The sequence below is a fragment of the Thalassophryne amazonica genome, chromosome 12 (assembly GCF_902500255.1).
Source record: "Thalassophryne amazonica chromosome 12, fThaAma1.1, whole genome shotgun sequence".
Taxonomy (NCBI): domain Eukaryota; kingdom Metazoa; phylum Chordata; class Actinopteri; order Batrachoidiformes; family Batrachoididae; genus Thalassophryne; species Thalassophryne amazonica.
The window spans coordinates 73,667,490-73,692,224 of NC_047114.1; the positions used below are offsets into that span (position 1 = coordinate 73,667,490).

Here is a 24,735-nt window from a genome sequence, read left to right on the forward strand (position 1 = left end):
GTCTACACTTACATGTAATACACATCCACAATAGTAAATGGTACCAAATCTGAAATGGAATGAAGCAACCCGCTAGTGTATCTAGTATATAGAGCTGCGTGGTGGAGAGGCACTGCTTGTCCTGAAACTGTGATATATAAAATATGAACACAAAACCTTTTATTCAGTTTGGTAACCTTTAGCATTGTTAGCATGCAGAGCTAATTATGAGTAAAATAGCATATATTTTCATTTATTCTTTACACACTCAAAAGTCAGGTAAGTTTAGCCAGGAACTCGGGAGATTAGGATGCAAACTCGAAGCTCCTGGTGACATCAAATATTCAAGCAACCAGAAATATATGGTCTGACATGAGTGTAACCTTGAAAGACTGGGAGGCCAAATAACCTGCCTTTAAAATAAGTACGGGGAAGAAAAAAGATTTTGTTGATCTAAACGCGCCAGTGCCTGTAAGATGTGCTTTTATTTAAAAAAAAAAAAAAAGTTTTTAATATTTGGTGTTCAGGATGTCCTTTTTAAACGTCTTAAACAGAACGCCATCTTATAATCAATGCTATATTCAAAACAATGTATTTTTCACCCTCATGGGTCAAAATCTCAACTTTATAGACGAGGTGAATTTTGATAATAGTTGGCAGTGTAAAATTGGAATCTTTTATTTGGACAATAAGCACCAAAGTTATGGCAGTACCAAACAAAATTTGCAGTCTATGAAGAAAATACTTATGACCTTTTTTTTTTTTTTTTTTATAAAGTGACTTCACCTTTAATATTTGGTTAACAGTAGTTGTGTAATAATAAGATGGTCCTTGGGGCATCTATTGAATCAACACTTTGTGTCATCCTTTCACTGAATAATATCTACAGGAGAATGCAGGATGCAATAAATGTCACTGCAAGCATAAAAAGTATTTGTATTTATGATAAATATCTATGACGACAGGTGACTTCATTTTGAGGCAGCTTATTGTGATTCATTTCCCTTTAAAAAAAAAAAAACTTTATCTCAGAGGATGTAAGATCATGTAAAAGCCTACATTTGTTCATATTGAAAATGAAAGCGAAAATGTTATATTATTCAGAGGGAGAAGTAATCCAGTTAATCTACCTTTCGTCTCCTATGAGCCTTTCTAAACTATGCAATGCCGCCACCTGGTGGCCATTTAACGTACGTGCGTGAGAAGTCTGCTCAGACTTGGATCGAACCAAAAACCATCTCAGGGGAGTCTTTGAAAACATAAGAACGCTGTGGTTTCGGTTTATAATTCCAAAGAAATAGATGAAAAATACACTAAATTTACAAGTACTTTGTAAGGTTTGTGTAACTAGTAGATAATACAAACACGTTAAATTAAAACAGCAACTGTGGAATTAACCGGATATAATATACGACCCCCCCTTTGTGAAAAGTCGCGCGGAAGGAAACATACAATACGGGTCTGTCGTTGGTGCAAATTCCCCGCGAAAGTTACGTCACCCATAGTTTCGCGCCAGTTCTGTAGTATTCACACAAACAGAAGAAGAGGTAAGGATCGTTTTTTGTGTGTGTGTGTGAGATGTAATTCGCTTATTTGGATTTAATAGTATATTCGTGATTGTTTATATTAGTGGAATTGTAGTCATGGTTAGCACGCTTCTGTTTAGATGAATAATCGATTTAAATAAAGTGCAACTTGCTGTTTTCTGTGCAGCCACATGTCAAATGGTGGAAAAGACGAGCGTGATACGTAAATAACGCTAATGGAACTTGCCGTAATTTCATTCCATTATTCATATATTGCATACATATAATTACTGTCACATTCCGTTAAAAAATTTCCCCCCAGTCTCACAAATGCATTATACAGATCTGCTAAATTTATTTACTGATTAAAGTAAGTGGGATAATATTTATTTTTCTGAAGCTATAATTGTATGAGGAGAACTTTGATAATAGGTGTATTTTTAAGAAGAGTTTGCAGCAATTAGATGCATTTTTAACATGTTTCTCTCTTGGTAAACTGTAACGTCTCAAAATAAAAGAAGTATTATTTTAGCTTTTACTGCCAGCAGGTTTTCCCCGTTTCATGGACGAGATATCTTTTGTGAAAAGTTTTATACTGTGCTTGCGAGTGCTTCTGCCCAGCTGTATTTCCAAAATGTTTTGACATCTGGCGCTGATAAACAAGGATAAAGATGCAGTTGCAGAAATCATTATCATCATGGTTGGTTTTTCCATTATGTTAATTCTGTTGAATCCATTTGTTCTCTAGATATCACAGCAACAATGTCTTCTCCTGCATCGACACCTCGTGGCCGAAAACGCGGACGGACCAACAATCCACCTACCCGTAAGTTCTTCCTGGCTGGTCCTTGTTTCTCACTTTTCTTAAGATCCTGAATTTCTGTGTTTACTCACTTTTTGTTCACGTGTCACCCTCAGCCAGAAGCGATGATCCTACTTCTCCTCCATCACAGCGGCGCAGAGGTCAGGATTCCTCCGGCGATCTGATGCCCATGCCCACATCCCCAGCTGCGGACATGCTCAGTCCGGCAGCAGCACAGGACACTTCTCTCTTCTCCAGTCCACGTCCCTCAGGTGGGGATGCACATCAGTGCAGCTTCACTCATCCACATTGTGACTGATTCGCAATAACGTGGTTTATATTTGTGATCTTCCTTAACAGTCCCACCCAATGAAGTGGACATGAGCTCCCCGCTGATGTATGGGACCCCCAGCTCCAGGGTTGAAGGGACCCCTCGCAGTGGCGTGCGTGGCACTCCTGCAAGGCAGCGCCCTGATCTGGGCTCAGCCAGGAAAGCTCCTCAAGTGGATCTTCAGTCTGAGCCAGTCAGTAGACATGCGAAGATTATTTAAACAATTATCTTATTGGCTGATTGTTGTTAATAGATTAAATTTTTTGCATATGTAGGAATAGCACCATTTTTTTAAAAGCTAAAATGTGTATTTATAATGCAAAAACTGTTTCTTGTATGGTTCCAGCCAAGTGGTGATGGCGCACTAACCAGTGAGCCAAACGCTGGCCAGCGATTGGTAATTTGGGGCACTGATGTCAATGTGGGAACCTGCAAAGAGAAGTTTCAGGTATAATTCATTGCATGTATTGTCAATCTTATATTATGGCTTCTGTTTTTGGCCACAGCATATGGTCACTGTGTTAATGCTGCAAATGTACACGCTTGTGTGGTGGCTAAGGTCCAGGTTTTACTTTTGTTTGTATTTTTTACTACATATGAGTTGATTTGATGTAAGATTTTGCTTCGGAATTATTTAGATTAGATAGAACTTATCCCTCAGGGAAATTGAGGTTTCAGCAGCATTGCATAGCAGCACACAGGGTATCAAAAGTAGATGTGCAAAAACAATTTGCAAAATCTTAATACAGATATAAACACCAGAAATACTTCTTCCTACTGGCTACTACTGTTCCTCTCCTTCCCTTCCCCTGTCTTCCTGTTACTCCTCCTCCCCCTGAGTGAGGAGTTGCACAGTCTGATGGCCTGAAGTACAAAAGGAGTTTTTCAGTCTGTTGGTGCTACACTTGGGAAGGAGCAGTCATTCTAAGGCGTCCTTTTCATCTCGACCACTTTGTTTCACTTTGCTTTTAGAGGTTTCTGCATCGCTTCATTGACCCGACATCCACTGAAGATGAGAACGCAGGTCTGGACTTGAACGAGCCGTTATACATGCAGAAGCTAGAAGAGGTAGCAAAATGATCAACTGGCACAAAATCATGACTATTGTTAAAGACATGTCATTTGGAAGACTTTTTTTTTTTTTTTTTTCTACAGATCAGCGTTGTCGGTGATCCTGTGCTGAACGTGAATTGCCAGCATGTGCAGTCATTTGATGCAGAACTGTACAGGCAACTCATCTGCTACCCACAGGTAATTCCATGATGTGTGTTCACTCTTTGCAGACATGAAATGTGCAATTAAAAAATAAAAAAAAATTAAAAAGGTGTTCCTGCACCATGATTGCATGCAGCAAGAAATTTAGACTAAATCTCTCTGGAGTCTGCGGTGCTTTAAATGGTGACCGGGATAAACATCAGTTTTTGATAATCACATATTACTGTGTTCTGTTTGGTCACATCCTCTTAATCAGACGCACAGAATTTGAATCTGTAGAAACACCCTGATGTACTGTTTATTTCAGCAGCTCCCACTTTAAATATCTGGGCTAAACAACAAGTCCACTTGCAGTACAGTAATCCTGTAGATGTCTCCTACCTGGATGACAGAGAACCATCACCAACAGTTTATGACAAATTCTGTGTTGAGTCCGTGGGCCAAGAAGGTTTTGTCTGGGTTGTATAATAATTTGCTTATTTGTTTCTGACCCGAATTGCAGGAAGTGATCCCGACCTTTGACATGGCAGTCAACGAGCTTTTCTTTGAGCGTTTCCCAGACTCCGTTCTGGAATACCAGATCCAAGTTCGCCCCTACAACGCCCTGAAAACCAGAAACATGAGGAGCCTCAATCCAGAAGGTGAATTGATTCACGTTGCCTGACTGCCTCCAGAGTAACATCTCATGCATTGAGAAGACCGTTAAGCCAAATGTGTCTTCCCGTACTTGGCGTGGGCTTTGTTGGGAATGTCATCTCACAGTTTGGTAAGACGTTAAGTTTCAGCTTTGGGGTGAAGGTTCTGTGTTTGTGTGTGGCCTCGGCAGACATCGATCAGCTGATCACGATCAGCGGCATGGTGATCCGCACCTCTCAGCTCATCCCTGAAATGCAGGAGGCTTTCTTCCAGTGCCAGGTGTGCGGCTACAGCACGCGCGTGGAGGTGGATCGCGGCCGCATCGCCGAGCCGGCCGTGTGTCGCAACTGCAACAACACCCACAGCCTGGTGCTCATTCACAATCGCTCTGTGTTTTCAGATAAGCAGATGGTGAGTTCGGTGGCATTCGGGGATTGGTGTGTGGTGAATGACACCTGGGCTCAGAATGTGTTTGGGGTGGGTGGGGGTGCATCATGGCATCTGTTAAGAGTTTTTTTTTTTTTTTTTTTGTTATTAACAGATCAAAATTCAGGAGTCTCCTGAGGATATGCCTGCTGGTCAGACCCCACACACAACCGTCGTCTACGCTCACAATGACCTCGTGGATAAAGTTCAACCAGGAGACCGCGTGAACATCACCGGTAAAGATCTTAACTATTTTGACGCTCGCACCAACTCGCTTCTTTACTCTAATGGCCTCCGGCCATCCCCTTTGCAGGTATCTACAGAGCCGTGCCGATGCGCGTGCACCCACGTCAGAGCAACGTGAAGTCTGTCTACAAGACCCACATAGACGCCATCCACTTCCGCAAGACGGACGAGAAGCGCCTGCACGGGCTGGACGATGAGGCCGAACAGAAGCTCTTCACTGAAGACCACGTGCAGGTCCTGAAGGAGCTGGCGGCCAAGCCAGACGTCTACGAGCGCCTCGCCTCTGCTTTGGCGCCGAGCATCTACGAACACGAAGACATCAAAAAGGTGCAGATGGGCTCCAAAAATCATTCTGTGCTTTGAGAACTTTTGATGGACTCTCATTCTTCTGTTAGACCACAGCTATTGGATTTATTGGTTTACGGATTTTTCTGAGACTCGAAGGACAGGGTTGGTCGGGGGGAAAAAATGGTTTGCGGGATCGGTCTTGCTGGAGCCATCGAGCGATCCACGGATCCGTGTAATAGACATGATAGTCAGATTTTTGGGGGATGGAATTTAAAAAAAGTGAAAATCTGCATTTCCGTGCAAAGCTTAAACATATGATAATGTCCAGGAGCTCTGTCTCTCAACTTCCATTGGTGCCCTCACAGAGACTCACACACTCATCTTCAACTTCTTCTCCCCCCTCCCCCACTGAGTCTGCAATTTTTGGAGCACTCGGCGGATCTGTAAACCAATAAATCCAATAACTGGCGTTACGTTTTACAAAGTTCTGATGTTGGTTCTCAAAGCACAGGTCAGGCGTTGATGTGATGGTTTTGAGTTGAGTCTCTTTTCAGTCGGAGCTGTTTGAGGTGACTTCTCTTGTGATTTGAAGCTGTATGAAGAAGTGGAGAATTAAATTGGGTGGCTCAGACTAGCAGAGGCACAAGGCCACTTTTTATGTACGATACAGATACTAGAACCTTCATATCTGCCAACATCCTCACATGTTTCCTCTGTACTGTAAATACTGACCCGGTTTGGCCTAATTGTGATGGAAATGCACCTACCAGTGGCAGCTGGTGAAAAACAGGCTTGGTGGGGCCAATAGATTCCCTTGCCTGGTCCAGTACAGGCATTCAAGTGAACAGTCGGAAAATTACTACAATTCCACAATAATCATTTCATGTCCTTCTCAAAATCAGCAGTTTTACAGATAAAGTTAACCATTTACAGCTATATCAGACCCCATTTCTACTTTGGAAAGAAACAGTATCAAATACAACACTCAAGTTCTTGTGCAAAGAACATTTCACTATTTGACACCAATTACACACACACACAGTACACCAAACTGTACTGCACTGCCATCATCTTCAGACAAACAGATCCTGGGGTTCACAATGACACCGACCTTAACAAAATAGAAAATATCACCAAATTTACACTCTTTCAAAATATGGAAAAATTCTTCAATTGACAAAAGAACATTATGTACATACTATGTTCACACCACCTTCAGAGAGAGAGAGAGAGAAAATGTGTGTGTGAGAGAGAGAAAATGTGTGTGTGAGAGAGAGAGAAAATGTGTGTGTGTGAGAGAGAGAGAGAAAATGTGTGTGAGAGAGAGAGAAAATTAAGGTAATATTTTGCATGAACATTACTGAGTGGAATGGAGGCAAACTAAAGAAGCTTGAAAAACTTAAATTACATAACTTGACTAACTAATAACACCAAAACCTTTAAATTAAATAGGTTAAAATTAATTAACAGTGTAGAGGACAAAGCAAATTAAGTTTACAAAACCACTTAAATGCGTTGCTAAACTTGGGTTTGTCTTACTATAAGTGTCTTGTGTGTACTCAGTGGCTGAGTTAGAATTTCTTTAAAAAACATGCAAATTACTATTTTAGGGTTTTGTTTTTAAACTGCGCAAATAATTTGTTTTAGACTGTGGAATACTCCAAAGAATATTTCACTTCTGTGAACTGATCCTCATAATGTGTAAAGTGAAATCAAAATACCAGCATGGCTGCAGCTTTGAACACTGTTACAAACAGCCCCGGCCTCCCCTATTACCATTATAACTGGTCTGCTGTCCCAAAAAAGATCACAGCTTTGACCCCCTAAAACAAACAATAACATCACTTGTTCGTTTTATCTTAAATTTTCACCCTCGTTTCCACACCAGGAGCAACATTCGGGAATAAATCCGAGCAGCTCGTCAGCTCACCTGATCTGAAGTGGATCCAGAGGAGTCAGTCCGCAGCTGGCAGAGGTGGATGCGCTCGTTTCAACCCCGCAGTAAAGAGCGCAGATCAGCAACCTCTTTGACGTGTGCGCGCTGACAGTGTGAATGAAGCCTGACATGGTTTATAACGAGTCAGACAAACGTCTCTCCTCCAACCGGGATATGCAATTGTCATTAAACCACGAGAAAGATCTGATGTGCACACCTCCATGCGCCTCCAAAAGGATCTCTGCGAAACTTTGGTGTCATTGATTTGATTAGTTTTGTCCCGTTTTAAACCTCCGAAGAGTTCTTCAACTTACTCCAGCAAAACACACGGAGACAAAATAAAAATAAATAAATATAACCCAAACATTGTTGTCACCATCATCTCTTCCTGCCTGACTGACTGACAGCAGCTGCAGCGTAACGTATATCACTGACTGTAGCAATCTAATGTTCCCGCATTTTTGTAGCAAGGGCTAAAATTCCGTTGCCCCAAAGCCATTAATTTTGGCAATGTTGATTTGCCAAATATTTATTAATTTTCCCTAGCAACTACATACAATTGGTTATTTCGCTGCATTTCAAGGGCGCTTTGAATGAGCGCCCAAGACGAGGAATGATACGTTCTCTGCTTCTGTCGGTGGAAATGCACTGTTGAATGAGAGTCAGTTGGAGGAAATGTTTTAATCATTCATATTACATGTAGGCACATACTATTAAGTAAAACTGACATTGATAATACTTTTTAAATATATATATATATATATATATATATATATATATATATATATATATATTATGACTTTTCCCCTCCACATCTAGGAGGGCAGTGCCCAAGTGCCCCCTATGGGCCAGCCGCCACTGGCACCTACTGAAATTTTGCTGGACCATAATCGTAATAAGAGTGCAACAATTAATCGACTATTAAAGTAATAAACTATATTGATAACGTTTATTAAAAAAAATAAACTCTAACTTCTCTTGTTTTAGCTTCTTAAATATGAGTAACGTGATTTATTTTTACTAGTTTTTTCGTTTTTGTTGTTTTGGTTTTTTTTTTTTGCTCCTACTTGGCAACAAACGGAATATCTTCGGGTTGTGGACATCATGACAGATGGGTGGTTGTTGATTGTCATTTTTTGCAATTTTATGTACCTAAGAACTAATCAAGAAAATAAATGATCATCTGTGAAAATGATCATTAGTTGCAGGTGAGAAACACCAGATTACAGATTTCTGAAATACTCTGCACTTAGAAGTATACGGCACACTTCACACGTCATTTTTGCTATATATATTCTTTTTTGTAATATTATCATGTTCTGCCAGTTGTTCAGGCCTCCCATGATGTCCTGCTTTCGCGTCTGACAGATTTAGCGTGGAGGATGTCTGGGAACTGTTGATGTGATCATATTTACGCAGATTCCAGCACAGGTCTTCAGATGTCTCCTCCAAACCGTGTGATGCTAAACTCACAATAAGATGGAAGAAAAACAAAACTTCATTGAGAATTTAGAACCAGAATGTTTTAAATTTATGCTTCTCAAATTAGAAAGTTGTTGAAATTGATGCTGCTTGGTTAATGTAAAATACTTGGCCTCTCATTCTGGGTTTTTGAACTCTCCCCTCCTTCAGGGCATCCTACTGCAGTTGTTCGGTGGTACTCGGAAGGACTTCAGCCAGACGGGCAGGGGGAACTTCCGTGCAGAGGTTAACATCCTGCTGTGCGGAGACCCGGGCACCAGCAAGTCTCAGCTTCTGCAGTACGTGTACAACCTGGTGCCACGTGGCCAGTACACGTCGGGGAAAGGCTCCAGCGCCGTTGGGCTCACTGCCTACGTGATGAAGGACCCGGAGACCAGGCAGCTGGTGCTGCAGACTGGCGCGCTGGTGCTCAGCGATAACGGCATCTGCTGCATCGATGAGTTTGACAAGATGAGCGACAACACTCGATCGGTGCTGCACGAGGTCATGGAGCAGCAGACTCTCTCCATCGCCAAGGTACAGCTGACACATTGCAACGCACCCATTGGCGCATATAAACCTGACAGAGCCGGTGTGATTTGTTCGGCGGAGTGTGCCGTTTTTAAGAGAGTGTAATTAGAGAATGCTCCCCTCACTCTCCTGCGTCTGCAGGCTGGGATTATTTGCCAGCTCAATGCCCGCACCGCCGTCCTGGCAGCTGCCAACCCCGTGGAGTCTCAGTGGAATCCCAAGAAGACCACAATCGAGAACATTCAGCTGCCTCACACGCTGCTCTCCAGGTGAGCAACCTAAGAAAATGAACTTTTTTCACAAAACTCAGTGAACTTGGAAACGAAGGAACTTGTGATTGATTTCAGGAAAAACGAGGTTAATTCCTCATCCAGTATCCATGGCAAGGAGGTCGACTCAAAGTACTCGGACACCGTATTTGACATGAATACTGACTTGATTTTTAAAAGCGCCCAATGGAGAATCAGTTTGCTGCAGAAGATTCATTTTTTTGGTGTCTCCAAATCTATTCTGTGTCCAGTCAGAGTTTGATAACTTTTTTACTAATTTGTTGGTTTAATTGTCTGACTGTGAAGGACAGAAACAGTCTAACATTAAGGGTTGCTCCAAAAATATTGGAGCCCAACAGAGCGATCTGAACTCTGGGAGAAACGTGTCCTTCAGAAGACTAACTGTATCATTAATCATCTTCATGTCCTGTCCAGTGAGCTTTTAGATGCTGGCACGATGGTGTTTCCCCCCAACACCGGAAGACAAACCGCTACTTAGAGTAATTTCTTCTTTCTGCCATTAAGCTGCTGAAGACAACGCTGCTGCTTTTACTTTCTTTTAGTTTTGCACTTTCCACATAACAGGCAGTCGCAGAACCTAACAGGCTGATGCACATATACACTTTACCTTTATTACGTCCGCCAAGGATGTAATAAAATCATTGGCATTTATATTTATTTATCTCTCTGTCTGTTAGCACGATTACGTCAAAACTACTTCACAGATTCTCACCAAATTTTCATCACAGATGAATGTTAGGGCATGGAAAACTCCACTGAATTTTGGAGGTGATCCACATTGGCGGACATCAGAAATTTCTGATTGCTCTTATTTAGTCTGTTTTATTATGGTTTTTATTCAATAGACTTTTATTCTTGAACTTGCCCATGTGTGTAGCAGTTTTGTTTTTTTTTTCTCCAGCATACCAACCTCTGAATTCTTTTATTTTGTAGGAATGCGTATGGGTAGCTCAGGGACTGTAGTGACTGAGTTGCTCTTCAGGGATTAATTAAGCTTTCTGTATCTGACAGTTACACGTAACCTGCAGTCTGATCTGTTGTAGTGTGACATAAAAATAATTAAATAAATCATGAAAAATGAGGTGTTGTCACCTTGTAGTCACAACATTGCTGGCTAATTGACATTTGGAGAGGTCCTGCTCCAGGAGATCGCGTGCACTGCATGTTTTCAAACTCCTACTGTTAGTTTGGAAATTCAGGTGTGCTCAGTCAATCAAGAGTGAGGAAACAGCAGATTTAATAGTCAACAGGTACGTATGTGTGGAAAATATTTAGGGTAGGTGATCTCCAGGTGCAAGGTTGGTGACCCCTGGTCTAAAGGTTGAAGAGGTTCCGACTGTGACACTGGATCAAACTTTGTCAGTTGATAAAGATATCATCCTACATAACGTTCTCAAATATGAAATTTGTTCAATATTAAAGGATAGTGATTTCCCAGGGATTTTCGGTTGCTGTTCAAGTCAAACTTTGCAGAGTTTGTCTCAAAACTTAAACAAAATATAGAAAGCTCGAAAACTCTACCTTTGTCTGATTGGCCGGATAAACTCAATTAAGATGTGCTCTCTTCCTAGATTTCTTTATCTTTGTCAGAACTTACCTATCTTTCTTACGTCTGCCTTCTTTAAAGAGTTGGATGCTATAATTTTATCCTACGTTTGGAATTACAAAACCCACAGGATTTCTAAAATCCATCTGCAGAAGCCAGAGGCTGAGGGTGGGCTCAGTTTGCCATGTTTTAAACACTACTACTGGGCTGCTAACATAAGAGCCCTCATGTATTGGCAACAGGGAACTCCTGAAAACCTGACCAATAGTGCCCTCCGTGGCTAAAAATGGAGGCAAACTCTGCTGTCAACTCTTTCCTACCTGCGTTATTGTTTTCTAAACTAGAGAAGGCAAGCGATTCAAAGAGGCTGGGCTTTGTATTGAAGCATTCAGTCAGGATTCTTAATCAGCTTAGGAAGGCCCTGTGCTTGCCCGAGACCTCTGTCCTAACACCAATCTGTTACAATCATTTGTTTCTACCCCTATGGTCTGATAAAGTTTTCACTTCCTGGAGAGAGAGGATTAATTTCTATTAAACACCTCTATATAGATGGACAGTTCGCATCTTTTGAATCACTGAGGGAGAAGTTTGGTTTGCCACATTCACACTTTTTTCGCTATCTACAGGTCAGGCATTACGTTCAATTTAAACTATCCAACTCTGAGGCTCTCAGAAGGGAACACATTTTTTTTTATATATATATTCTTCAAAATTCCCCAGATTCCAAGCATTTAGTGTCCAAATTTTTAAATGTTTTTGAATAGTGTGAACCGATATCTAGTAGTAAAATTAAAGACACCTGGTCAACAGAACTTGGCATCTGCATTTCCGACAAAGTATGGGAGAACAGCCTAGGTACAGTAAAGTCTTGTTCTGTTAACAGCAGACACCACCTAATTCAGTTCAAAGTGGTTCATCGTCTTCATTAGTCAAAGGTTAGGCTGCATAAAATCTATCCTGCTGTTTCCCCACTTTGTGACAGGTGCAAAGTGTCTGAGAGTACATTGTCTCATGCATTTTGGTCTTGCCCTTCTTTGACAGTATTCTGGTCCAAGATATTTGATTGGTATGAAAAGGCGTACATGTGTTCCAATCCCCCTGATGCTGAATTGGCTATTCTTGGCTGCTCCAAGGCCTCCATGAGTCTTCCGAAAACTAATCACCAACTCATATATATATATATATATATATATATATATATATATATATATATATATATATATATATATATATATCTCTGCCTGGGCCAGGGGTTCTGTGTTTCTTTCTTTTTTCTCCCTGCTGTTCAATTTACTAACTGAATAAAAATAATTTAACAAAAGGATATTAATTTCTCCTGATTTTTGCCCTTTAACCTATGACCTTGAAAATTGAATCGGTTCTTTTCTGTCAGGATATAATCCTCTGTAAAGACTTCATAACGATATACGAAAAATTGTGGGTTCCAGGCTGTTCATAAACAAACAGGCAAAAACGTAACCTCCTCGTTGGCGGTGATAATAAAACTGAACAGGCAATAAAAGGGCAAACATCTGAGTCAGACTTTTGAAAATAAGTCTACTTCAATAAACATGAGGCTAATCTTTAATTTGTTGCTCTGTCCATGCGTAAAAGGCTGCTGAAAAGTCAAATTCAGTCATATATTTGATCACAATCAACAGTTTCGTTGCACTCCATGAACCACAATGTTTTGCAGGCAGAAAACCTCTCGATTACGTTACCGTCACAAAAACAACCTTTTTATTTATTTTTTAAATTTTTTTTAAACATATCAGGACTGAAGTTGTGCACTTTACTTTAAAAATAGTTGACATTATTATTATTATTATTATTATTTTGATTTAACCTTTATTTAACCAGGTAAGTTATTAAGAAAAAAAATTCTTATTTACAATAACGACCTGGTTTTATTACTGGCATCCAACCCACTGTGACATCAAATTTGTTTTTTAAATATTCAGATTCGATCTCATCTTCCTGATGCTGGATCCACAAGATGAGGCTTACGACCGCAGGCTGGCTCACCACTTGGTGTCGCTGTACTACCAGAGCGAGGAGCAGATGCAGGAGGAGTTTCTTGACATGGCCGTGCTGAAGGACTACATTGCATATGCACGAACGTACATAAGTCCCAGACTGAGCGAGGAAGCCAGTCAGGCCCTCATTGAGGTATCAGGTTTCAAATAGAAGTTTGGTTTTTCTTATATAATTTCCATAATTGGGTGAGGGTTATGTTTGCATTTTGTTTTATTCTTCTTTTACCAGATAGATTTAGAAAGTTTGATGCCTGTCAGATTTAACTTCATTTGGAATCGCCTGTGACATCATCTGACTTTGGATATATTCCCCCCAAAAGGCCTATGTGGATATGAGGAAGATTGGCAGTGGGCGGGGCATGGTGTCTGCCTACCCGAGACAGCTGGAGTCCCTGATTCGCTTGGCAGAAGCTCACGCCAAGGTGCGTTTCTCTGACAAAGTGGAGACCATTGACGTGGAGGAGGCCAAGAGGCTCCACCGTGAGGCCCTCAAGCAGTCGGCCACGGACCCCAGGACGGGATTCGTCGACATCTCTATTCTCACCACAGGTGTGCCGAGGCGATGCTGTGGAGATATTAACTCCTTGTGCGGCGACAGACGGTCACGTCAGACAACTTCATTTTTAAAAAAATATATTTTTAATCGCAGGTATGAGTGCCACAGCCCGCAAGCGTAAAGAGGAAGTCGCCCAAGCCCTGAAGAAACTGATCCAGTCCAAGGGGAAGACGCCCACCATGAAGTACCAGCAGCTGCTGGATGACCTCCGAGGACAGTCTCCCACTGTAAATACTTTTCATTACCTACTAGTGTTAAAGCCAAACTATTGAAAATTGTTTGAAATGAGTCACTAAAGGAGGGAAATGTGTTATTTGTCAAACCCTGTGAAATGAAAGAGCACGTGTCAAATTTAGTTAAGCAGATTTACTTCATGTACGAGCATAATCCCCGTGGATGCATCCAGTCTAATCTATCTGAAAATCCCCAAAATAAAATTATATATATATATATATATATATATATATATATATATATATATATATATATATATATATATATATATATATATAAAAGCTTCTTTTTTTTTTTCTTTAGGCATAGAATTGAATCTTACCTTGTGACGATTACTGAAAAAATACTGAGAAACATGATCCAATATAATTTTTAATCCAGTTTGCTGTTCATAATTAGTAAATGCTGTAATTGTGTTGCGGCATTGCTTAAAAAACAAAGTATGCTTAGATATATGCTAACGTAAATATGTACATGCTCATGAAAACTCGTTAGCGTAATGGCCCAGTCACACGGCACTTAAGGAAGGGCAACGAAGACCTAACAAAACAAGAAATCTGGACTTTCGTTGACTTTTGTTGGCATCGCTTAACCTTCACACAGCTTCGTTCCTGCAGCTGGCACTTCATCAGGATTTTAAACTGTTGAAAAATTTGAACGAAGGGCAACGAAAACCTCAATTCGTCTGTTTCATTTTGCTGTTGTTCGTCATGTTTTTTAATCGTTTGTTTAGTTTGACTTCGTTCGACTGGCTGAATGTTTTCACACAGTGCAGAAGCCGGTTTGTGAGCGCTGAGGCTGCTGCTGTGTTCATGTACCATCGGAAATTACAGGGCATACTCAGCCTGTTTGGGGGTCAGCTTCAGTGACCTCAGGCACCTTATATAGGCCAGAATTAATCTTTTGTGTGGATACAATTAATTATTTTGCCACAAGCAACTGCTGAATTTGAAACAACAAAGTTGTGTAATTTCCGACGGTACTTGAATGCAGCATTAGCAGCAGCAGCTGCTGCATCTGCTTATTATTTTTTATTAAATATAACAATATGAGTGTAGGAATGACAATTCAGCCCTTCTGTACATGTGGCAACAGGTAGATAATTCAAATGATTATATAAAGAGCTGTTCTGGAAGGCAGAATTCACGTTGTGCATCAGCTGCAGCTGGTTGAAATAACCGCACGTGAGTCAATGCTCGTTCACACGCACTGATCAATTTACTGCTCTGATATAGTCAATCATCTTTACATTTATATTTATTCCCCCTTTTGACAGTTTTCTGTTATAAATCAATATACGAGGTCTGTCCATAAAGTAACGATCCTTTTTATTTTTTTCAAAAACTATATGGATTTCATTCATATGTTTTTACGTCAGACATGCTTGAACCCTCGTGCGCATGCATGAGTTTTTCCACGCCTGTCGGTGACGTCATTCGCCTGTGAGCGAATCGGTCGTGACGCGCAAAGCCTCCGCGCGGCTTGCCATGACAAAATCTCTTGTTAAAAGTGAAATCTGCCGGAAAATGGCTGATGTTCAGCTCTTGTGATAACCAGAGAAAGAACACAGGACGGTCTCATATCCACAGAGCCATCAGCTTAGAAATGATCCAGTGGTTTGTGCCTCGTCATTGCAGCTCGGAGCGTGGCGCACCGACCGTCCTTAAAGGGGTCCTTAAAGCTGTAGTTAAAGTCCTTATTCTCTGTGAAGCCCGTAAAATTTTCACCGAAAGCCAGATAAATTTTTCAAATGGTTTCCAGGTGCCAGTCTCTAACAGCTTCTGAAAAAATTCTGATGGAAAAAAGTCCTTTTCATTCCGCCATTTCCAGACAATGAAAATCCGACGAGGGGGCGGGACCACTCCTTCCCAAGGCGTGCTCACAGGCGAATGATGTCACCGACAGGCGTGGAAAAACTCATGCATGCGCACGAGGGTTCAGGCATGTCTGACGTAAAAACATATGAATGAAATCCATATAGTTTTTGAAAAAAATAAAAAGGACCGTTACTTTATGGACAGACCTCGTATATTGATTTATAACAAAACTGTCAAAAGGGGGAATAAATATAAATGTAAAGATGATTGACTATATCAGGTTTTGTGAGCACATGCTGTGCCCAGCAGTGCATTATGGGTAGGATGATGTAATCTCAGTACGTTCACGACAGGATAATTGCATTTCAGACACTCTGTTCAGGCTCCACGGACAACAGCATTAAACTCTAGTGCCTAAAACTCTTGTGAATATATTCTCTGGGTTTATAGATGTTATTGTATTTGCGTTTGTTAAATTCCACGCATTTTAAATGTAGCGGACAGGGATTATCTGGAATTTTGTTTTCAAGGTCTCTACTGCCATCTACTGGCCAGTAGTGTTCATGGCAGTATTCGCCCTAAGTACTAAGCGTCTGGACACCAGTAGATGGCAGTGTTCTATTTATTTTGACCCCGGTTATATCAGATGATTGTCAAATCAACTTTTTGGCTTTGCAAATGGCTTTTTTTTTTTTTTTTTGATATGAAGTTTCAAAACAAAGCAGCAAAAATAAATAAATAACATTACAAGACAGCTCTGCGGTGTTTGCACAGGCACAGTGCGAGCGGGTAGATGCTTGTAGCTTTTCAGCAGCAGGATACCCTCACGACGGCCGACCAGAATAATATCAAACAGGTTTGATTTTCATTGGACCATACAATCGGCGATCAGGAGGTGGTCCTGAGATGTTAAACGCAGCTTGTTACTCCATGTACACTACACGATGCAGGATGCGCAATTAACCTGAAACTTGGTCCAAAAAATTCCTGTATGAAAAATCATTTCCCACAGTGTAAAGTACGTTTTACAACATCATAAAACATGCACACATTCTCTCCACATGCAAAACATTTTGCGATGACACTTCCAGGGCTCCGTAAAAATGCCTGTTTTTACAAATAAAAAAATGAAATATTTTACAAAAGCACATTTATCTGTAAACACCAACACACGACAGACGTCACATTAACGTGTTGGTTTACAAAATGAATGACTGAACCAATCAGTGTTTAGCAGAGGCACTTTTACCCAGAATCCTTTGCGATCTGTCTGTGTTTGTTACAAAACCTCAGAATTAGTGCATTATTCAACATTAAAAGATATATGCTATATTGTAACTTTGTACAAATGACATTGACATTAATGGAGTTATTCTATCGGTATTAATGTTATTTATAAATCAAAATCAGTGTCAGCAATAAAGTCAGCATGACTTTATTTTTCAAGACCTCCGCCTGACCGGAGCGTTGTGATTGATAGAGAGTTGGCTTTATGGCTGCTCTGAGTGCCTCTGTGCTGGGACCTCTGTAGTAAACAAGCGCTTCCAGCAGGGGCAGAATGTTCAAAGACGAAAGTGTGGTCTCATTGTTTGGGTCTGTTGTTAGTTTTTAATATTACTGGAAGCTATTGTGGCATTAAAACTTAAATTTGTTTTATTAGTAGTTGTAAATGTACCAGAGACAATATTATCGATTATCTGTAACTTCCGATACATTTTTGGGTGGTTTATTGTTTTATCTTTATTGACGATAACTTTTCAGTTATCTGATTATCTGTTATCGAAGTTAATTTTTTGGTTATCTGTGCCCACCACTGGGAATCGTCATGTGCCGTGTGACTGGGCCATAAAACATGGTGCTAAGGGTTTAACATTAGCTTGACAAGTCACTAGCATCACATAATGTGATGCTAATGGGCTAGATTCAAGATTCAAACAAATTTTATCCCTAAAAGGCAATTATCACACCCAGTTACTTCAAACAAAAGTCCCAGCTCAGACTAGCTAGTGTTAGTATGAAGACCTGCTAGCATCACATAATGTGATGCTAACGGGCTAGATTCAAGATTCAAGCAACTTTATTGATCCCTAAAAGGGCAATTCATATCACACCCAGTTACTTCAAACAAAAGTCCCAGCTCAGACTAGTTAGTGTTAGTATGAAGATCTGCTAGCATCACATAATGTGATGCTAATGGGCTAGTGTTGGTATGAAGACCTGTTGTGTTGCTAACAGGTTAGTGTTAGTATGAAGACCTGTTAGCATCATGTATTGTATTGCTAGCGTTAGCATGAGCTGTCTCCCTCCATTGTGAGCTGTGGGGTTTATAATGAGCTTTAAAAAACTGAATTTTGATTAGAAACATGTAATTGTGTGGTTTTTGAGTTTTTCACCAGACAAACTAACATAGACTCCCAAAGAATTATATTGATAATTAATCCGTCCTTTCAGGAAACTAAATCTTGCCAAATGTTAAGTCCTGCTGCCTCTGTGACTGTAGTTTGGATATTGTCATTGTTCTTAGACCTGTCTTTTAGACGCGTTCCTGAGAACATGTAACTAAATAACAGTGCATGGTAGACTTTAGGAATGTCACAAAACCTGATATTGACAAGTATGACAGGACATTGGGCAATTTAAGTGCTGTGCAAAATGTATTGGGGGGGGGGGGGGGGGGGGGGGGGGGCCTTTGGACTTGCTTCTGCCAAGACGCATGTGTGTTCATTCCGTGAACTGCACAGATTTTTCACAGGATGCATGAAAATTCTAGAAAATTTAAGAAATTGTGGTGTTTTGGCACTTGAGGGAGGCATGTGATTTTTATTCCTCATTAACACGTTGTAATGGGAGGTGATGGTCTAGTGGTTAAGCCTTGGGCTTGAGATCAGAGGGTCCTCGATTCAAACCCCACCCAGGCCAGACGGTCACTGAGGGCCCTTGGGCAAGGTCCCTAATTCCCGAGTTGCTCCCGTTGTGTAGTGAGCACCTTGCATGGCAGCACTCTGATATTTGAATGAATGTGAGGCATTGTTGTAAAGCGCTTTGAGCTTCTGGCTCAGATGAAAAAATGCTATATAAATGTGTTCCATTTAAATTGAAAGGAAGTGGAAAAGGCTTGTGTTAAATGATTGAGTTGCAGTTCATGAAATTTGGTACAAATGTAGTTGGAAGTTCCCTTTTTAAAAGCTTTCAGTTGTGACTTATTAATCGCTCTTTGGTAATAATGTCTGTTTTCATCTCGATTTCAGGCCATCACCAAGGAGCTGTTTGACGAGGCGCTCCAAGCTTTGGCTGATGAGGATTATTTGACCGTCACCGGGAAAACAGTTCGTCTCCTCGCATAATGTTCATCTTGCAGTTCTGGACATCCCATAATATTACCAGTAGCTCCACTTCTGTAGATTTAAACATTTGAACATCCTGGATTTTTGATGCATTCAGTTTCCCCTACTGGTTTTCATAAAGAAAAGGAAAACGTGCTGGCAGATATAATTTAAGTGTTTCTGCTCATTAATGAGAATTGCATTTTCTAAGTATTACCCTTAAGCCCAGTGTACTCTGATTGTCCAGCTGGCACAGTTTACTTCTTCTTGGACCATCAGTGTCCCTTGCTTTGAATAGCTGTTAATAATGTTGAATAAAATTGAGTGTTTGAATGTTAACGGGCTTATTGCACTGTCATTAATGTAAATATGGCTTAAGTTTAAAACTGTCTGGGGAATACAACACTCTTAAATTCCACTTCTGTGGTTTGAATTATGCCTGAGGGTATGAGAGTTCACGTTAATGCTGTGCAACATTTTTGCACACACCTCGCCTATGACTATTATGTGGCCTCTTGCTAAAGCAAGAGCAGGTTTTTTCAAGTCGGACTAATACAGGGGAAGAACAAAGATAGGTTTGTACAATGAGAAAGAACATTCTAGCAACAAGAAGGGGCACTAGCAGAGGCAGAGAACTCGAGCTTTGCAACAGGATTAGCTTTTCATGCTTGCTATGCCATCTATCTATAAAGCAAGAAACGTGTGTGTGTGTGTGTGGCATACCTCTCAGATCTTGCTCAGCGTTCGGCTATGGCTTGCGCATGGCACGATGATGTGCATCCTTTATTATGAAAATTTGGGGGATTCATTTTCAAAACCTTTAATTTGACATACCTTTAATTTGACATTGCAACATTAGTACTTCGAAGATGGCGCCCTCCATGGCGTCTCCGTCCTGCAAATCCCCCGTTTGTATACGGATTTCTGTCAAAATTTGTTTCCTTGATCCGTTTATCATATATAAAACTGCCAACTTAAAAAAAATTTAAAAACATATATATTTATGGCTTTATTTTGACACAAAACTCGCTCCTCTCAAAACGTAACCCTGTGCATAAAATCAAGTGCACCCTTCTTCTTTGTCGTTTAATGGTAGCAAACATCCTTATTGCTACATTACTGCCACCTGCTGTATCAGTCCATTATAGCAGTACTAAATCCTCTCAATGAGTCCAGTGTCTTTCAAGTATTTAAAAAGCCAACACTTTCCCCTCTCGCTTGACCTTATGGCTAAAATACTTCCTACTTCTTTCTTTCAGGCCTTACAATTGATTTCCTTCAGTTTTTACTCTTTAATAGATAAACCATTTAAAAATGACGAGATATAGTTTGTAAAATTGGAAAATTTAAGCACTGCTAAATACTGTACAGGTATTTTCAATGGTTATATATTATAACTGGTGACATTTGAAAGCACTGCATTCTTGTGATATTTCACAACACTTTATTTAGAATTCATTTGGTCTGGTGGTCGTATTTTGCATTAATACGCGGTATTGATCTGGCTCCCAATTTTCTATAGGAATACAAACTTCCTATGGGCACTGCACTAGTTTTGTACAATACAGCAAATTCATTAAAGCTCCAGTGTGTAGGATTTGGTGTCGTCTAGTGGTGAGGTTGCAGATTATATTTTGCCTTCACCAGTCATGATTTTGTTCCCCTTCAGTTTTTCTTGTTTGCTTACAGGGGATTCATGCTCCCTTGCCTTCTATTGTGATAAGCAATATGTACAACCCCAATTCCAAGGAAGTTGGGATGTTGTGTAAAATGTAAATAAAAACAGAATACAATGATTTGCAAATCCTCTTCAACCTATATTCAATTGAATGCACCACAAAGACAAGATATTTAATCTTCAAACTGATGAACTTTGTTTTTGTGCAAATATTTGCTCATTTTGAAATGGATGCCTGCAACACATTTCAAAAAAGTTGAGACGGGGCAACAAAAGACTGGGAAAGTTGATGAATGCTCAAAGAACACCTAATTGGAAACAGGTGAGTGTCATGCTTGGGTATAAAAGGAGCATCCCCAAAAGGCTCAGCTGTTCACAAGCAAAGATGGGACGAGCATCACCACTTTGTGAACAACTGCACGAAAAAAATAGGCCAACAGTTTAAGAACAATGTTTCTCAACGTTCAATTGCAAGGATTTTAAGGATTCCATCATCTACAGTCCATAATATAATCAGAAGATTCAGAGAGGCTGTTGGTCGTGTTGCTGCTGTTTCTATAATGCAACTTCCACAAAACTAAGAATGCAAACATCCAAGAGAAAAGGTATTTAAATGAAAGCATTAATGGAAATGTCTAAACTGCAGAGACCAGATTTGGTAACTTTAGTTGGTCATGGCTGAAACTGTAGTACAATTTTGAGGAATGGCAACAGCGCTTTCCGACCCATACTTTTATTGCATCACATCCTGCACAGTGTAGTTGGGCGCCACCGATCAATGAAACCAAATTGTATTTGTGGTGGATGACCGTGTGTCTTACGATATGTTGTGTGAAGACTCCAGTCTGGACTTGGTCTAGTGTTGCCCTTTCACAGCAACAGATGTGTACGAGTATTTTTGGCTCTGTCGACTCAAATGTCAGTCTCCTCTTTCAAACTAATGGCAGCCGGCATGGCGGCTAATGTTTATTAATGTAGCATTTTCTTTTCAGTGCAGTTTGAGAATGTGTAATTTGTCATTCTGCTCTTGGGCAAGAATTGTGTAACATTTGTTGCATAGATGAGACCATTTAAGGTCTTGGAAATTTGTCCAGAATCCAAAACTGCCTTAACTTGGCCACCAGCCCTGCCTGGTTGTCGATATAAAAAAAAAAAAGTGTTTTTGGGGTCATTTTCCTTGGTCTTGATGTTTTTCTATCAACTTATTTGTTTATTAAAAAACAAAAAGCAAAACAAACAAGAAAACAGCCACTTAAATGTCATAATTACCGATACAGATTAATGGAATTGGAATACCTGATGTCACAAGGACCAAGAAAGCAATGGACCATATATATGTCATAAAGCAACATCAAAAGACATAGTAGAGAAGCTTGAATCTTCGACTGGACTGGGTTGCTTGATGCGAGGACGTTTCGCTTCAAATCGCAGAAGCTTCCTCAGCTAAAATTCCCGCGATGTACCCACGATGGTCCCTGGACAAAGTGCAGAAGTCACAGAGAACAAAGAGACCAGACAGAAGACGGAGACGAGAAGAAGAGTGTGTCTCCCTTATTTAGCAGGAGTAGGGGAAAAACTAGAGGATCTTCAGACAGCACAAAATTCCAGTTTACTTTAAACTGGTTAACACCTTGAGACAGACATTAGTTCACCCTAAGGACAGGATCCCTAGTTACAAACAGAGCAACATAGTGTATTCTATCAGATGTCAGGAAAACTGTAACGAACACTACATAGGTGAGCCTAAGCAACCTTTACACAAAAGGCTATACCAGCACCGCAGAGGGTGCCAGTGGACCTCAGTCTGCAGTTCATCTCCACCTTAAAGACACTAGCCACATGTTTGAGGACAAGGAAGTTAAAATCTTAGCCAGAGAGAAGAAATAGTTTGAGAGAGGGGTCAAAGAGGCATTCTATGTGAAACAGTTGAAACCCAGCCTGTTTACAATGGGGTACTCAGTTCAAAGCAGTTTCAGTCTTTTGTTCATGGTAATGAGTCATTCACGTCATCAGGAGAGTCGTCAAGGGAGCCATCAGGAGAGGCGTCCGTCCCGTCATTAGGAGGGACAGCTGCCCTGTCATTAGGAGGATGCTAACTAGAACACAATAGGTGCTAATTACAACTATTGTTTAGTCGCTAGCCTATAGCAGTCTGCCTCTCGGTAGGAGGGGTCTGGTTAGGTTTAAAACTCCAGCTTTTGTGGCTTCTGTTTATTCTTCTCTACAAGAGTCACGACAGAAGTCAGACTACCAGAGAAAGAATTTTAGCTGAGGAAGCTTCTGCAATTTGAAGCGGAACATCCTCGCGTCAAGCAACCCAGTCCAGTCGAAGACTCAAGCTTCTCTACTATGGAAACCACCTGGACAACTGAGAGCCTACACAGAAACATCAAAAGACATACTCGTTGAGCAGCAGAAGGCAGAACAATTATTTTGGGTTGTCGCGCTTATCCAAACCCTTGACGTGGAGAGTAAATCAAAGGTGGACTGTGCAAACTGAGAAGATGGAGAGATGGAAGCTGAGTCAGTCATGATGAGAGAACTGCTGGATGATATGAAGATGGACTTTCAGAGGCAGATTGTTATGATTCAAAACCATTTCAAACAAGATCTGAAATCCCAGGATACTTATAATAGCAAACTGTTGGCTGCCCAGAAGAAGCATTATGAGGAGAAGCTGGGAATCCAGTGACAAAATTTTGAGGTCTTGCCTGAAGTGAAGGAGTTCAAGTACCTCGGGGTCTTGTTCACAAGTGAGGGGACAATGGAGGATGACATTGGCTGGAGAATCAGCACAGCGGGGACAGTGTGGCATTCGCTGTTGTAACAAAAAGGGAGTTGAGCCGAAAGGCAAAGTTCTTGATCTACCAGTCAGTCTGTTCCTACTCATTTATGGTCATGAGTGTTGGGTCATGACAGAAAGGACTAGATAACAAGTACAAGTGGCTGAAATGGGTTTCCTCAGGATGGTTGTGCTCGGAGTAGAATTTCTGCACCTTTCCGCCAGCTGAGGTGGTTTGGGCATGTGGTAAGGCGCCTCCTTAGGGAGGTGTTCCAGCGACAGTCAGCTGGGAGGAAACCCTGGGGGAGACCCAGGACTAAGTGTGGAGATTATATCTCCACATTTAGGAAAGGGAAGTTTGGGATCCCCTGCTGGAGCTGTTGCCCCCATGATCTGATCCAGGATGAATGGTTGAAGATGAGTGAGTAATATATATGTATTTGGTTTGCTTACCAAATGATTAACTAACAGGCCTACATTAAGATAAAAATTGTGTATATGATTCATTAGTTGTATGAATTAAAATGGTTGTCTTTTTATTTAATAGAGTTAGTGTTGGAATTGTGTAAAACCAACAGAAAACACCATTAAATGACTCTTAAAACATTATTGGTTGGGAGTAATTACAATGCCAAATTAGAAAAAGTTGAGATGCATGGGGGAAAAAAGTGATTCATTGTAGACTGCATAAACTAAATATATTTCATGTTTTGTGTTGCCAACCTACATCTATCCCTGCATTTCAGGCCTGCAAGACATTACAGTTTGGGAAATTTTTCCATTCCTTCTCACATTATTTTGGCATTGAGGATACTAAGCAATAAATTGATTCAGGTGTTATTTTGTCCCATTCTAACACAACCCCATAGTCTGATAGACCCTGGCTTTTGTATTTGTTGCTGATAAGCCTGGATGGTCCTTTTCATCTTTGGTCTGTAACACACTGTCCAGTTCTTTCAAAATGATGGACCACCCCAAATGCATCTGAGCCCACAGCAGTCTGCGCCACTTCTGGATAAGGTTAACACAAGGTTTCTTTTTTGTACTGTAAAATTTTATGTGGCATTTGTAAATGTAATACCATATTGCAGTGTTT

The 24,735-nt window shown here is 40.6% G+C and overlaps 1 protein-coding gene across 2 annotated transcripts; it reads left to right on the plus strand.

Moving 5' to 3' along the window:
* The first annotated feature begins 736 nt into the window (after window positions 1–736).
* mcm4 (minichromosome maintenance complex component 4) lies at window positions 737–19,518 on the plus strand. Of its 2 annotated transcripts, XM_034184107.1 has the most exons (17): window positions 737–1,526; window positions 2,254–2,331; window positions 2,424–2,579; window positions 2,668–2,831; window positions 2,985–3,086; window positions 3,611–3,706; window positions 3,794–3,889; window positions 4,356–4,494; window positions 4,680–4,900; window positions 5,031–5,151; window positions 5,229–5,488; window positions 9,018–9,383; window positions 9,519–9,646; window positions 13,175–13,382; window positions 13,570–13,798; window positions 13,899–14,032; window positions 19,105–19,518. In XM_034184107.1, the coding sequence occupies exons 2-17, from the start codon at window positions 2,268–2,270 to the stop codon at window positions 19,198–19,200; spliced, it is 2,580 nt and encodes an 859-aa protein (XP_034039998.1). In that variant the 5' UTR covers window positions 737–1,526; window positions 2,254–2,267; the 3' UTR covers window positions 19,201–19,518. The 2 variants fall into 2 exon arrangements, with proteins under 2 accessions (XP_034039998.1, XP_034039997.1); XM_034184106.1 differs by lacking the exon at window positions 737–1,526 and having other exon boundaries at window positions 1,937–2,331.
* Window positions 19,519–24,735: the final 5,217 nt, after the last annotated feature.